This window comes from Bufo gargarizans, chromosome 3 (genome assembly GCF_014858855.1).
Source record: "Bufo gargarizans isolate SCDJY-AF-19 chromosome 3, ASM1485885v1, whole genome shotgun sequence".
Lineage (NCBI taxonomy): Eukaryota > Metazoa > Chordata > Amphibia > Anura > Bufonidae > Bufo > Bufo gargarizans.
In genome coordinates, this window is record NC_058082.1 from 292,516,168 (window position 1) to 292,532,611 (window position 16,444).

The following is a 16,444-nucleotide window of genomic DNA, read 5'->3' on the forward strand; positions in this document are numbered from 1 at the left end:
GATGGCACTGTTAAGAGGGGGGGGGGGTCTGTGAATGGCACTGTTATGGGGTGGGGGAGTCTGTGGATGGCACTGTTATGGGGTGGGGGGTCTGTGGATGGCACTGTTATGGGGTGGGGGGGTCTGTGGATGGCACTGTTATAGGAAGGGGGGGTCTGTGGATGGCACTGTTATAGGATGGGGGATCTGTGGATGCCATCCACAGATCCCCCATAACAGTGCCATCCCCAGATCCCCCATTAACAGTGCCATCCCCAGATCCCCCATTAACAATGCCATCCCCATCTCGGGGGTTTCTTTGCTGGGCTGGACTTTTATAGCCCCCTCAAATTTTACTTGCATCCCTGTTCTCTAAAGGTGCGGTTTTAGGGGGTGGTCCTAGGGTGGGTAGGGGCATGGCCAGGGGAGGGGGGTGAGTTCCACCACCTTTTCTCTGAGAAAAAAAGCCCTGATAGCAAGCAATTATTGGTTCCAAATGTCATAATTTCTCTCGGTAGGAGAAAATTTACAAGAGAAAAATGCGCATGGTCTCAGGTTCATGAAAGTTGATGACCCCTGGGAGAGTACCGCTCCTACCCCATCCTCAGAGGCGTCGACCTCGACCACAAAAGGCTTCTCTTGGTCAGGTTGGACCAAAAATAGGAGCGTTAACAAAACATCTCTTGAGTGTTTCAAACACGCCTGGACCTCCTCACTGGATGTAATCATAACTCTCAACTGTCCCAGATCCAGAGGGACAGTCCTGGATTTCCTTGGCTGTCGGACGGTCCTGGGAAGGTTGTGGTATTTCCTAATTTCAACTGTATCTGTGCCCTTAGGTTGCAGATAGAGTTTGAATACTATGGTGAAGCAGGGAGCCCGCATCTACCTGCTGCACCATTCGCCTATGCACTCCCCATCAGGCAGGCGCGATGCAGTGATATTGCACAGGCTGGGGAACTATGTGCTTTGTTCATCGGGGGAACAGGGCTAGGGGAGTATTACTTTTTATTCTAGTTAAACTTCAGCCCTTCACCGCTGATACTGTCCCTCCTTGGGCTTTTCAAAAGTTGACAGGTATGATTATAATGATGGCAATCCATTGTAAAATCTGTAAAAATGGCCTTAAATTAACCTGTCTCCTAAACACAACAGGATACAAAACAAACACATAATGAGTACCACATCCCTGAGGTGCCTCACTAGCCAGGCTAGCCTCACAGCTTGAGAACCACTGCTCTAGTATGGAAGGTCAGTACATACACACACCTGTGACTGGATCAAAATATAACTATATTTTTTAAAAGCTGTCAATGATGTTTGTAAAAATCTAAAAATGATACCCACACACATCACATATTTGACACGCACGTATTGTACTGCGCATGACACCTTCATTCTACCAAGAGATGGGTAAAAGCTAGTCACGTGATCGCGGACGCAGCGTTTGACAACGTCCTGGAGACGTAAGCGTCACTACTCCCGGAGTATATAAGGCGGAAGCGGAAATCTCGCGATCTCTTCCAATCTCCCAACATGGCCGTGAGTACGAGATGAAGGGGCGAATTCTTGCATCTTCATCCTTTGTAATCCTCTTCTTGTGGTTGTGAGGCGAGGCCCGGCTTTCGGTGGTGGTCTGCTCACTGCGTGAGGGCGGTGTCGGCGCCATTATTGAGTGTCTGCATGTTATGCCGGACGGTAGCCTGGCCTTCTGTCTCCCCATGGCTGTATGGAGGGCGCAAGGTCTTTTCCCTGTGTCCTGTACTATACACCGCTGTAGTGGTCTGGCTATGTTGTGTGTGTCTGTATGGATGTGGTGTGCAGATAGCAGCTCCTCAGTGTGGGAGACATGACTGGACTTGCCCACTAAGGTGGACGGACCTCCGCAGCCCAGCATTGCTCTCAGTAGTATGTTGGACAGTGGTGCAATCTTAAAGGGGTCTTCTAGACAGCATGGTATGTTCAAGTGCACAGATGACACTCAATCGGCAGGGCTCAGTGCACTATATTGGTAACATGGAGCTTCCTGTGTGTTCTAGAAGCCCGTAGAGCTTGAGGACCCTCTTAATTTTCCTGCAGGGATTTGCATGTAAGGGGTTGTGTTTCTTGTGTCTGTGCACTCTTCATTCCTTATTTGTTCTTATAGGAAAAATCCGAGAAGGAGAATCCTATGCGTGAGCTGAGGATCCGTAAACTGTGCCTCAATATCTGTGTTGGGGAGAGTGGTGACAGACTGACCCGAGCAGCTAAAGTGCTGGAACAGCTCACCGGGCAGACCCCTGTCTTTTCTAAGGGTAAGTGTCATTATTGTGGCTACTAAAAAAAACATACATATGGTGCATGTTCCACTTGTCAGGTTGGCACAATACTGGCATACTAGAGACAGATACTGTCAGTTTAACCATTTCCTCTTTTGTACTATATGTAGTGCCCATCTCTACCTGTGGCCCAGTGTATACAATGATGCGTAGTGCCTGTAGCTAGTAACCTTTTGGAGTTCTCGGCTTTATCGGCCATTTTCTTTCTTATAGCTCGCTACACCGTGAGATCTTTTGGAATCAGGAGAAATGAAAAGATCGCAGTTCACTGTACAGTTCGGGGAGCTAAAGCAGAAGAAATTCTTGAGAAAGGCCTTAAGGTACCTAGCGCAATGTAATTTTGGTCTGGGAGATCTCACCTGCTAAGGCTGGGTTCACACATGCACGCATGAAATTGCTGAGGGGTTGGGACGTTCCTGGGATGAAGATAACCTAAACTAAGTCACTCTGCCAGTCCAGGCCATTTACCTTGTGCTCGGTTCACACTAGCATTAGGTGATCAGTAGGCTGTTCCAGCATTTATGCAGGGAAGCAGAGGCATTTCCGCCAGATCCCATGCTTGTCAATGGGGATCTGTCAGTGCCAGACTTGGTGAAAACGGCCTGATGAATTTAATCATGCAGATGTGAATGTACCTCTGCCATACTCCATGATTCCCCTGTTTGTATCCTGGCTTTAAGCAAGGACCTGTGACTGCTGCCAACACTGCAGTGTCATTGCTGGGGGCCAGGATACAGACTGAGGGACTTGGAAAGCGCAGAGATTGGTAAGGTGGGCGTTAATACTTGGGGAGCACTCGGGAACTTGTAGGCGGCTTGACAACCGCTCTAATAAACTAATCTGTTAACGGTACTTTCACACTAGCATTCGGGTGTCCGCTTGTGAGCTCTGTTTGAATGGGGCTCACAAGCGGCCCCGAGCGGATCCGTACTGCTCTAATGCATTCTGAGTGGACGTGGATCCGCTTAGAATGAATCAGTCTGGCAGCGTTCAGCCTCCGCTCAGCAAGTGGACACCTGAACGCTGCTTGCAGCGTTCGGGTGTCCGTCTGGCCGTGCGGAGGCAAGCGGATCCGTCCAGACTTACAATGTAAGTCAATGGGGACGGATCCGTTTGAATATGACACACTATGGCTCAATTTTCAAACGGATCCGTCCCCCATTGACTTTCAATGTAAAGTCTGGACGGATCCGTCTGAGGCTACTTTGACACTTTGATGATTTTTTTTTACAATATAATGCAGACGGATCCGTTCTGAACGCAAGTGTGAAAGTAGCCTAAGTCTGTATTGGTCCTAACAGTAATGCAACTCTAAAGTGACAGCTGCCGCAGTGGACTCTTATCCACGTCTCAGTCCTGTCATTAGTCAGTTTGTCCCTTAACCCAGGCTGTGTTGCTTGGCACCAACATTTTATAGGTATTAAAGAAATGGGTAGATAGAACTTTAACCCCTTCATAAGCAAGCAATTATTTTTTTTACCCCATGCTTGCCCAGAGCCATAACTTTTTCCATTCAATCATGCACTTTCTAATGGCACCCTTTAGTGTTGCATACAGTGTAGTGAGAAGCAGGAACAAATTCCAAATGAGGTGGAATTATAAAAAACACTTGCCAGTTTAATGAGTTACCGTTCACTTGCAGTAAAACTTTCATTCTCTGGGTCAGTATAATTTCATGGATGCCTCATGTAGTTTTTATTGCATTTTGATACTGAAAACCAAGTTGGATTAGAATTTACATTTCTTTTAAACCGGTTTACACTTGTTACTGAAGTCTGTTACTGGTCTCCTATGGAGCTCTGCCACAGGCAGGCTCTCCATAGGAGGCTGAGCGGCAACCTCAGATCATTCAGGAGGACCAAGGCTGCCACACAGCATCTGGCTCCAAGAGCCTCACTACTGCACAGCCTTGAGCACGTGCTCCCAGATACTGCAATTGACAAACAGCAGGCATCTGTGGCTATGGTGCTGCAGCGGGTGCCACCTTTAAATTACCGACTGCTAATGTAAGTTTACATTCGGTGGTTGGGAAGGGGTTAAATGTCGTCCATATTTTGTCAATCAAAACCATATAGGGAAAAAATGGTTTACAATGTAGTTTGTCTCCTATTCTGTACATAATTATGGGAGCTGCCATCTTACCTGAGCAGTTAACAGCATTTTGAGATGCTTTACTGCGGCCACCATGGATGATGCACATAATGACTAGAAGAGACTTGCCTGCTTCTGTGGGAGACTTGTAGGCATGCTCTATGACCTGTGCAGAGGTCAGGAGAAGTAGATAAGCTGTCACATCACCTATTGTGAATCCTGTAATCTCACTAATTCTGCCTGTGGTAACTGCTGAAAAGTGATCTGTACAGACTTAGTGGCCTACAGTCAGTAGCTGTGCGGCTGAAGTGTCCGGCTGCCAGCTCTTGACCCCCTCCTGGCTCCTCCAGACATGTTTGGTTAAATGTGTGTATTTAATGAGCGCTACCACCAAACACTGTTAGAAAAGGACCAGCTGAAAATATTCACTTTGCCTGATCCTTCTCACACATCTGTGTGTAACTGGCCTGACATGAGATGTTGGGTTTTGCATGGTTTAATATTGACACTGCTGTTAATGGTACATGCACTGCAGAGAGCACACTAAGACAATCGGGTCAGTACAGTTCTGTCTTTCCATTCTAGGTCCGAGAATATGAACTGAGGAAGAACAACTTCTCTGACACAGGAAACTTTGGTTTTGGTATCCAGGAGCACATTGATCTGGGAATTAAATACGACCCAAGCATTGGCATCTATGGGCTGGATTTCTATGTGGTATGTAAATTTTATATTGCATTTGGCTACCTTAACCCTATTAAAGTAGGTGTGGCATACAGGGTATGGAGTATTGTTTGAGTTGCATGTACTGTAACGGTGCTACATGATTTGATGCTACTAGAACAAAGAAATTGGATCTGTACTTCTGGATTTAAAGAGCCAGATTATGCAGCAGATCGTCAGGAGGAAAGCATTTGTTCCTGGCAATCTGCTTGTTAGTGGAGAAGACTGTTGCTTTTACATGCAGTGATCTTCTCTGCTGCATGGAGAGTAGCCATTTGCTCATCCTCATACGGAATCATTGTTTGCCAGCAGCAGATTGATTACACCGGCAGATTTTTAAATCTGTTAAGATTGGGATTGAATGAGTGTTTGCTGGTTTATTGGGTAATCGGTGGCAGTATTACACCGACAGATCATTGCTAACAATCACTACTACGAACTTCCAGTCCAATACAGGCTTAACTAAACTTATGCCTTTGCAAGTCTTTCACTTCCATAGCCTGTGCACGCTGCTAGGCTTTTGACCTGTGGGAATTTGGTGCCCTGAATCTGGACTATTAACTGCAGTAATACGTGAATACTGTTTCCCCCCACTGTCAGTACCCAAATCTGTGCTAATAGTCTGGACTGCTGTGCTATGCCAACATAAATGGGAGCACTCGTGTACTTGCATGGCAGTCCTGACTTGTTTCTGTGCAGGTTTAAATTTGGATAGTGGGAGAATGATGTGGAGGCCAGTGGCAAAGAAACCTAAACTACACTAGTGTGTTACTACTGAAGCTTGTGACCATGGGATCAGATTATCCAACCTGATGGGCTGTGGTCTGACTGCAGGGATAACAAGAACCAGGGCTCTTTCAGTTTTCCCCTTAACTGCAAGACAGCGGCAAGGACTTGCTTCATTGTAGAGGCAGGGTGCTTCTGGCTGGCATATTTCACTCATATCAGCTTCGGCAAAAGGTTAGACTAGGTACAGGTCTGCTTTAGGACATGGACTGTAGTTTATACTTACAGGAAAAAATTTTATCTGCTCAGAGCATGTCGCTCAAGGTCCTATTGACTATTTGTGGATGAGAATAGTCTCTTGTATTGATGCGTGAGAAAATGCTTGTCTTTGCCATCCCCAGCTCTGCCCGAGGATGTGCTTCACTTGTAGTGGAGCAGAATTGTGCATATCCCCTGGTGGTCTGGGCACCGAAACGAAGATCTATGGTGGCTTTGAGCTGCCATAGACTTGTCATTTACACCAGAAAACTGGAGTAAGATAAATGCGCTGGGCCCACTGGCACTCGCCCTTCTTGCAAAATGGCAAGGGCAGTGTAGAAACATTTTGCAGCTAATTTTAGTAATAGTAGCAGCGGCTTGACTTGTCTGAAACTGGCATAGGGGAGAATGATTCCCTCCATAGTGTAAATGCTGCAGGTTTGCCATAGACTTCACTCTGCTTTGCATGGGTTAAAACTCATACCTAAATGGGGACAGCCTGTGGGTTAAAAATCTGCACCAAGTTCTCATTGTGGAACTTTTTTTAAAACTCTTATGTATTACATTCAGCTGCATGAGCTCTAGCAGTCAGCGGATAGTGTCATACTGCAGAGAAATGGGTTGAATTTATGAATACCAGGTTTTGCAGCTCCCAGCATGCACACTTGCTCAGCTGTTTTCAGAGTTCCCATAGAATTGAATGGAGCATGCTTGGAGTTGTAGTTTCACAACAGCTGGAGGGTGCTGACTCCTGTCCTAATAAGAGTATGCTCCAACTGATTTTCCAAAGCTGATGGACTGAAGTCAATAGAGAAATATGATACACATTTCATGACTTAATCTTTTGTAAATATTTATATTACAGGTACTTGGGCGCCCCGGATTCAGTATTGCAGACAAAAAGCGCAAGGCTGGCACTATTGGTGCAAAGCACAGAATTGGTAAAGAGGAAGCGATGCGCTGGTTCCAACAGAAGGTAAGCTGTGGGGTGCCTTAATTTTGGCTCTAACTGGAATCTGAAACTTAAAAGGGTACCGATGACCTTATCCTCTGCATAGGTCATTGGTGTCTGATCGGTGGGGGTCCAACACCTGGGACCACCGCCAATCAGCTGTTTGAGAAGGTGGCAGTGCTCACAGTATCGCAACGGCCTCACAGCTGTTCCTAGGCCAGTGACAAGACATCTGTCACAAGGCTTAGGCACAGCTCGGCCCCATAGAAGTGAATGGGGCAGATACTAAGCCCAGCCCGCTATACAATGTACAGTGTCGTTTGGTAAGCAGGGAGAATGCAGAGGTGCTCACAGTAGTGCCACTGCCTTCTCAAACAGCTGATCAGTGGGAATCCCGGGTGTTGGGCCCACATGATCAAATACAGAAGACATATCCAGAGGGTAGGAAAAACACTTAAAGGGACACTGACAGGGCCAATAAGCATATTGAGGTATATATATGGCAGTACAGGTCTTATAATGGGTATTACAATCATATAAGTATCCCCCCTGTCCACATTATACAAACAGTAAACTTTAAGTTTTATAACCTGCTCCAACGGTCTGCAATCTGCCCAAGGGGCGGCGTTTCACTTCTCTTGCGCCCAGCCAGCCTCCCCAACTGCTGATTTGAAGCGCCGCCCAGCTGTTGAATATTCAGTTTGCTGGGCGGCTTCTGCGGTCCCCGCTCTGAAGCGCTTCGCTTAACAGTGCCCGGCGCATGCGCCGGATCTTGTGAAGTCAGGGACAGTAAGCGCCGCCCAGCGAAGTGAATATTGATGAGCTGGGCGGCGCTTACTGTCCCGGACTTCACAAGATCCGGCGCATGCGCCGGGCACTGTTAAGCGAAGCGCTTCAGAGCGGGGACCGCAGAAGCCGCCCAGCAAACTGAATATTCATCAGCTGGGCGGCGCTTCAAATCAGCAGTTGGGGAGGCTGGCTGGGCGCAAGAGAAGTGAAACGCCGCCCCTTGGGCAGATTGCAGACCGTTGGAGCAGGTTATAAAACTTAGTTTACTGTTTGTATAATGTGGACAGGGGGGATACTTAGATGATTGTAATACCCATTATAAGACCTGTACTGCCATTTATATACCTCAATATGCTTATTGGCCCTGTCAGTGTCCCTTTAAGCTTTTGGTGCTTGTAGAACAATATCATAACCACATGGGTGACCTTGCAGTAGCTGTGCCTGGTGCATACAACCAACAAGCACCAGGTTTCAGATCTCTCAGAACTACCTGCATCTTGTAGGCCATATAACTAAGTTCAAAGCATGTTACTAAGGGTATGGTAATATGAATTGGACTTGTTTCAGGAATGTTTGCATATGGGTAGGTCAACATCAGATAGGTGTTTGAACTCCTGGCATTCAGCGAGTGCTTTGTTCTGTTCACTCTACCTGCTCGCAGTCTATTGCAGTGGTGAACAGGTGTTGAATAGGACAGTGGAGCTACAACGACACCTTCCTGTTCAAGTGAATGGGACAGAGGAGCTGTAATTACACCTTCTCACCACTGCAATGTCGGAGCTGGTAAGCAGCTGATTGACCTGTCCTGAGGACAGGGCATCAATATTGGCAATGGATAACCCCAGTCAAGCTAACAGTATGCAGCTAGGGTTTCAAACAGCAAAGCGATACTTCTCTGGGGTGTTGAGTCATTTAGTAATGGTCTGAAAGCTAGGGTAAATTAAGTCTGAAACTGCACCAGGTTTATCACAGTGGCTGATGCTGGTTGATAAATCTGGAGTCTATAGACTGTCCAGTCAACTTCACACCACCCCTCTGGCTTCATTCCCATCCAGTCAACTAATCTGGTAGAGCATCCTGCTGTAGTTGCCTGGATCCAGCACTCCTGAATTCCACCGTTCACAGCAAGATCCCAATGACATCCAGCCACTCTTCACATAAATGCTGGGTTTTGGCTGGACAAATGACATGCAATGTTTTTGTCCCGCTGACATTTCATGCTGGAACAGCCTGCAAGATGTCTGACTGCAACTGAATGTAGCATAAGTTGGTTTGGAAAAACACTTATGCCATGCTAGGCACAGTTGGTAGATTACTGGTCAGAAGTCTGTAGCCCTGATAGGCATGGACTTTCAGTCTTTTGAAACATAGCACTTGTTTGGAGCCACACTTAACACTTATTGGTGGTCTACTCCTGCACAGCAATGGAATATTGCTTCAATGTAGGTACCAGAAAATGGGTCTACCCCTGGCTGAATGTTGATACTTGGTGCCCAGTCTCAAGACTGCATGAATTAAAATAACTGGTGTAAAATTTAGTAACTTGTGTTTTCTCTTTCAGTACGATGGAATCATCCTTCCTGGAAAATGAGCTGTCAGTTTATATAAAATCAATAAAATATATCTTCTGATACCTTTTGTGCCTGGTCTTTATTTTGTGTATTCTTCAATATACAGATTGCATTGGTTGGCTTTCCATGCCAATCAGCCAGTAAGCTCCTATGAGAAGACCTGTTGTGCTCTTCAGGCCTTGCTATGGATTGCATGCATCTCCCAATGTACATACCACACTAGAGCAGAGATCAGCAACCCCTGGCACTCTAGCTTTTCTGAAACAAACTCCCAGAATGCTCCATTAACGTCTATGGGGGTTCATATTTACATGCTAAGAGTTGTGGTTTCAGAGCAACAGGACCCACCACCACACACTAGAGGAGACTAGGCTTCCACTGTATCAACCACATGGCCATATCTGTAACCGTGAAGACCACATTTGTCACACCTAACAATCACAAAGCAACTTCCCTGAGCAGGGCACGCTGAGGTTTGGTTACTGTGAACCCTAAGGACAGGCTTGATGAATTATAAATCTCTAGTTTTGTGGGGTGGCAGCCTTCTGCACCTTGGGCTATACATGTATATGGCCACATCACAGGGTATGCATGGATCCATTGTGTGTATATAAATCCTGTGGTGCTTGGACATAGGGTAGAGGTGGCACTTACTACCTATGTGTGCTACAGCTGCGTCCAACCCCCCCCCCCCCTTAGAGCTGAAACTACAGAGAATTGTAAGTTTTTCCATTCTAACACGTTACAGTAAACAAGAACATGGCTGCCAGGACTAGTCGTCCTCCAGTGGTATCTCTTAGTTCCCCCTGTATCTGGGGAATGCCAGATAATTATGAACTACTCACGCCATAGTAACCCCCTTCCCTGCAGGGGCTCTGGGAGCCAGTAATTGTGGGCCTTGCTCTGTCACCAGGGCAGGAGCGTGCACAGTAGTAGCTGGAGTATTTCCCACGTCAGGTGGCCGTACTGAGGGACAGCCTACGTGACGTGTGGCAGCTGCTTGCCAGTAGTCAAGATGGCGGAGCGCTGTACGTTACCACCGCGTCACTATGCAACATCCGCTTCCTTCAGCCCGGATTTGTGATGGCGAGCTCTCTGTGGAAGGAAGGCAGCTGAAGAAGTCTTCCGGTCTCTCACCTGCCAGTGGTAAAGATGGCAGACTCCGTGGTGGAAGTTGTGGAGAAGCTGCAGTCAAGACTCTCGCCCAGTGCTGAACCTAAGAAGGTAGTGTAGTGTGAAGCGCGTGGTGCCGGTGCTGTCCGGCGGTGGGAGGGCTGCCCGTGCCTCGGTGTGCTGCCGACCGTGCACGGCTGCTACATGCTACGACCACCGCCATATGCCTCCTCCGTGGGCACCGTCCAGCGGCCGCTCTGTTTCGCCCCGCCTGTCTGGATGCTGGCATCCCTTCCTGGATCATCTGGGTCACATAGTCGTGTAGCTGCCTTCTCTCTCACACTCTGTGCCATCTTATAAGGGGATGGCTCCATTGGCATAGGTATAGGTCCAGTGTCAGTAATGATGCCCACTCCCACAATTCTGATGGTAAAATGGACCCTGGTATGGCCTCAGTCTAATGAACCAGAGTGCTGCCAGGCCTAGTGTGGTAGCCATATGCCATATCCCTTTACATCAGTGACTTCAGTGTGCTGGAAAGCTGACCGGCACAAATGTATTTTTCCTTTAACTCTTGAGGAATTTTGTGACTACTTTGCCCAAACTGATTGTTACGTTATTAGCCGTGGATTACTTGTAAGGGCGTACTACTAGATAGTCATGTCTTGTGTGGGAGGATCAATTGTGACAACATATATGTGAATGTTCTAGTACATGCATGTACCAGCCGTGTAAGGCAGCACACATACAGTAGTGCCCTACACTGTAAAACTGAAGGTACAGTACTATCTAGGTTTATGGAGTATGGGTACCATATACCGGATCTGTAATGTTCTAATGACTACTATATTGGAAGATTTGTCAAAACTGGTGTAAAGGAAAAACAAAAACCGTCTTAGTTGCCCATAGCAACCAATTAGAGTCCACCTTTTAATTCTTAAAGGAGCTCTAAAAAATTAAAGGTGGACTCTGGTTGCTATAGGCAACTAAGCCAGTTTTCCTTTCCACCAGTTTGATAAATCTTCCTAAGGCTACTTTCACACTTGTGGCAGAGTGATCCGGCAAGCAGTTCCGTCACCAGAACTGCCTGCCGGATGTTGCAAAATGTATGCCAATTGATGACAGTAGTAAGACTCATCAGGATTCTGATCAGTCTTAAAAATGCCTGATCAGTCAAAAAAATTTGCATTGAAATGCCGGATCCGTCTTTCCGGTGTCATCCGGCATTTTTTTTTTTTTTCCAGACGGATCCGGCAGTCCGGTATTTTGAATGTCGGATCCGGCACTAATACATTCCTATGGAAAGAAAATGCTGCATCCGGCATTCAGGCAAGTCTTACGTTTTTTTCGCCGGAGATAAAACCGTAGCATGCTGCGGTTTTCTCTTTTGCCTGATCAGTCAAATTGACTGAACTGAAGACATCCTGATGCATCCTGAACGGAATGATCTCCATTCAGAATGCATGGGGATATGCCTGATCAGTTCCTTTCCGGTATTGAGCCCCTAGGACGCTACTCAGTGCTGGTAAAGAATAACGCTAGTGTGAAAGTACCCTAGGTCCTCTTTCACACCAGTGTGAGGGCCAGATAAGATGCGGGTGCTTGCAGGAAAATGCAAGATTTTTCCGCCCGAGTACAAAGTGTTTTAATGCGTTTTGCACGCGTGTGAGAAAAATTGGCATGTTTGGTACCCAGACCCGAACCCGGACTACTTCACAGAAGTTCGGGTTTGGGTTGGGTGTTGTGTAGATTTTATTATTTTCCCTTATAACATGGTTATAAGGGAAAATAATAGCATTCTTAATACAGAATGCTTAGTAAAATAGGGATGGAGGTAGGGGTGGGGCGATATAGGCGATATGCGATATGAATTTGGGCCACGATATGGATTTTCGCCATATCGCCGGACCGCGATATGATCGCGCGCACCATGTTCTGAGCTGGCCGGCACAGCGGAGGAAGGAGGAGGAGGAAGGAGGAGGGAGTCCCTCCCTCCCCACTGTGCGCGGCTGCCGCTGAACACCAATGAGGACCGAGGGGGGGAGGGACTGTGGCCACTGCACTACCAATGAATGTGCCGGCCATATCCCTCAGGGTCCCCCTCCTCCCCCCCATCATTGGTGGCAGTTTGCAGTTCCGATCGGAGCCCCAGCAGTGTAATGCTGGGGCTCCGATCGGTTACCATGGCAGCCAGGAGTCACGCTGCTGAAGTCCTGGCTGCCATGGTATGTTAGTGAGCAGAGAGCAGCGCATTATACTCACGTGCGCTGTGGCCGGCGGTCGCTCCTTCTTCTGTCTGTGCGGCGGATAGCTAATGCTTACAGCTTTAGCAATGCGCCGCACAGACCTATGAGAAGGAGCGACCGGCGGCCACAGCGCACGTGAGTATAATGCGCTGCTCTCTGCTCACTAACATACCATGGCAGCCAGGACTTCAGCAGCGTGACTCCTGGCTGCCATGGTAACCGATCGGAGCCCCAGCATTACACTGCTGGGGCTCCGATCGGAACTGCAAACTGCCACCAATGGGGGGGGGGGACCCTGTGGCCACTGCCACCAATGATTAATACTGGCGAGGGAGGGAGGGGGGGTTTGCGTTACCAGAGGGGGCAGATCAGAGGCTGGGGAAGGGGGGCAGATCAGAGGCTGGGGAGAAGATCAGAGGCTGGGGAAGGGGGGCAGATCAGAGGCTGGGGAGAAGATCAGAGGCTGGGGAAGGGGGGGGCAGATCAGAGGCTGGAGAAGATCAGAGGCTGGGGAAGGGGGGCAGATCAGAGGCTGGGGGGGGGCAGATCAGAGGCTGCGGGGGGCAGATCAGAGGCTGCCGCCATGGTCAGCTCCCTGCTGTTGTGTGCACTATGCACAGGGCAGCAGGGAGAGTGTAAAGTCCTATTCACCCTAATAGAGCTCTATTAGGGTGAATATGACAAGGGTTCTAGCCCTTAAGGAGGCCAATAGTTAATAAATAAAAAGTAAAAAATAAATAAAATTTAAAACCCCCCCCCCCCCCCCCCAATATAGAAAACAATATATCGCAATATATATCGCATATCGCACATGCTTAAAATTATATCGCAATATAGATTTTAGGCCATATCGCCCACCCCTAGATGGAGGGGTTATAATTTAACTCACCTCATCCACTTGTTTGCGCAGTCCGGCTTCTCTTCTGTCTTCTTCTTTGATGCTCAGGAGGAAAAGGACCTGTGGTGATGTCACTGCGTTCTTCACATGATCCATCACCATGGCCACGACCACAATTTGGCCATGGTGATGGATCATGTGACGGACCATGTGATGAACGCAGTGATGTCACCACGGGTCCTTTTCCTTCTGGGCATCAAAGAAGACAGAAGAGATGCCGGCTGCGCGAACAAGTGGAGTTAAATTTTTTTATTTATTTTTTTAACCCTGCCACCCCTATTTTACTAAGCATTCTGTGTTAAGAATGCTATTATAACATGGTTAAAAGGGAAAATAATAATGATTGGGTCCCCATCCTGATCGTCTCCTAGCAACCATGCTTGAAAATCTCACCGGATCTGCACTTGCGATTTTCACTCAGCCCCATTAACTTCTATGGGGCCTGCGTTGCGTGAAAAACGCACAATATAGAGCATGCTGCGAATTTCACACAACACACAAGTGATGCGTGAAAAATGCAGCTCGTGTGCACAGCCCCATAGAAATGAATGGGTCCGGATTCAGTGCGGGTGCAATGCGTTCACCTCACACATTGCACCCGCGCACAATTCTCGCCTGTGTGAATGAGGCCTTATCTGTTCTCTCTTACCCAGGATGTATTCTGTGCAGTTCACACTGATTTTATTACAGCAAAATTGGGAAGTTTTCACTGGGAGCAGTTCCCCCTGCTTCTTTTTCCATTGGTGTTTTTGTGTATAGAGCAGTGAACCTTTTACAGACAGAGTGCCAAAAGTGTAACCCAAAATCTCACAACTTTATCGCAAAGTGCCAACGCGGCAATTTAACCTGAATACTACTATCCAATATAGTATATCTTCCATATACTTTATCATTTAGCTATATCGCCTGCCTACATTTAGTGCACTGCCTGTGCCGTTCATAGTGCTCCCTGCGCTGATGAATGGAATATTGGTACACCATAGACTTTTTCCAGGGTTCGGGTGCCCACAGAGAGGGCTCGGAGTGCCGCCTCTGCCATAGGTTCGCCACCACTGGTATAGAGATTGAACACCAGCCAGGCAATGCATGTGGTGCCACCTTTACAGATCTGCTGATTGTCATTGATGGCTAGCTTCTCGGATGACCCTATTCACAGTGTGACGTTGGTAGTAGTCTGAGATAGAGGAAGAGATGGGCACAGCGCTGACATCATCAGTACTACTCCACCCCACTGCAGTCCTTTACCAAAAAGCCCGTGCCACCACAGTACCTGGCACTAGGTTGCTTAATCTTTTCGAGAAGATGTAAAAATAACCGAACGGTGCCCTGTGGACTGTAATTGCATGGATGTGGTCAGTGAGGGACATCCAGGGTTTAGTACGTGACCAAAATCCTTCCCTTTCTTTTTGTCTGAATTTGACAAGTCAGCAAAATCCCGACGCAGCCACTTTCCATTTTCATTTCATGCCCCCTCCCTTCCAAGAGCCATAGATTGTTTTTTTTATTTTTCCATTCACATGGCTTGTTTTTTTTGCTTGAAAAGTTTTACTTTTTAATGGCATCATTTAATATTTCATATCCTCTATTGGGGAGCTGAAAAATTTTAATGGGGTGGGCGGGAAATGCACAGCCCTCTTATTTATTTTTTACAGCATTCTTTTTACGGTACTGCGAGTCAGTACGATATCAGCAATACCAATTTTTTGTTTTGATGCTTTAAAAATTAAAAAACTTTGGAAAACGTTTTCTTTGCATCACCCTAATCTGACATCTGTAACATTTTTATAGTTCTATCCATGGAGCTGTGTAGGGGCTCCATTTTGCAGGGCGATCATTGGTTTTTATTGATACTATTCTGAAGTATATATGAATTTCTGATCACTTTTTTTGTGGAGGCAAAGTGACAAAATATGAATTCTGCCTTTTTGTTATGCCATTCATCATATGGAATGAATACTTTCAAATATATCTTAACAGCTCAGTCATTTGCAGATGCAGTTTTGTATATTTTGTTATTTTCATTTGTTAAATGGAAATTAGGTAATTTGAACTTTTTTAAAATTTATTTTTAGACTGGGGGTCTAAAAATCAATAAAAAAAAAATTCCTCAGGGATTTCCAGTCTATGGGAGAATCGTTGTGTTTCTATTGGGCTCCATTCAGATGTCCGTAGTGCATTGCGGATCTGCAATACACCCGGCTGGCAAACCCATAGAAATGCCTATTTTTTTCCGGAGCTGCGGACCGGAAGGTCGGGGGCGTGCCCTGGAAATGCGGATGCGGACAGCACACTGTCTTCCTGACCTATAGAGAATGAATGGATGTGGACCTATTCTACGGACGTGTGAATGGACCCTTAAGCCCTGCCGTAGGGCTCACTATAGATATTGATGACCTGGCACCCTCACCGATCTGCTGTTTGGGGCTGCTGCAGTGCCAGAAACTATGCAGGGTATGGAGCTGGAGGCAGACGGCTCAGTACACTGTGTAGTAGATGTGCCAAGGTACCGTGGCTCAGCTCCCATTAAAATGAATGGCAGCTGAGTTTCAGTACGCTGCTGCCGAAAACTACACAGTGTCCTGAGCTTTCTGCTTCCATTCCATACAGTCTTAGCTTCCAGAGCTGCATCAGCCCAAGCAGTTGATCGGCGGGGGGGTGCCAGGTGTTGACCCTCGCTGATCTGATATTAATGACATATCATTAGGATAGGTCATCAATATCTGTTGCCTGGACAACCCCTTTAAGGGCTCATGCTCATAGACGTATTTTCTTTCCGTGTT

The 16,444-nt window shown here is 47.1% G+C and overlaps 2 protein-coding genes across 3 annotated transcripts in view; both read left to right on the top strand.

Annotated features, from left to right (window-relative positions):
• The first annotated feature begins 1,412 nt into the window (after positions 1–1,412).
• RPL11 (ribosomal protein L11) lies at positions 1,413–9,469 on the top strand. The gene is made up of 6 exons (XM_044286993.1): positions 1,413–1,521; positions 2,126–2,273; positions 2,511–2,617; positions 4,974–5,105; positions 6,961–7,071; positions 9,398–9,469. Exons 1-6 carry the CDS (start codon positions 1,516–1,518, stop codon positions 9,425–9,427), a joined length of 534 nt encoding a protein of 177 aa, XP_044142928.1. The 5' UTR covers positions 1,413–1,515; the 3' UTR covers positions 9,428–9,469.
• A 1,014-nt stretch (positions 9,470–10,483) lies between these two features.
• Positions 10,484–16,444, top strand: part of ELOA (elongin A) — a 45,663-nt gene continuing 39,702 nt past the window's right edge. For both annotated transcript variants that reach the window (XM_044287022.1, XM_044287024.1), the window contains exon 1: positions 10,484–10,631. In XM_044287022.1, the coding sequence (XP_044142957.1) occupies positions 10,560–10,631 (72 nt within the window). In that variant the 5' untranslated portion in view covers positions 10,484–10,559. The remainder of the gene's footprint in view (positions 10,632–16,444) is intronic.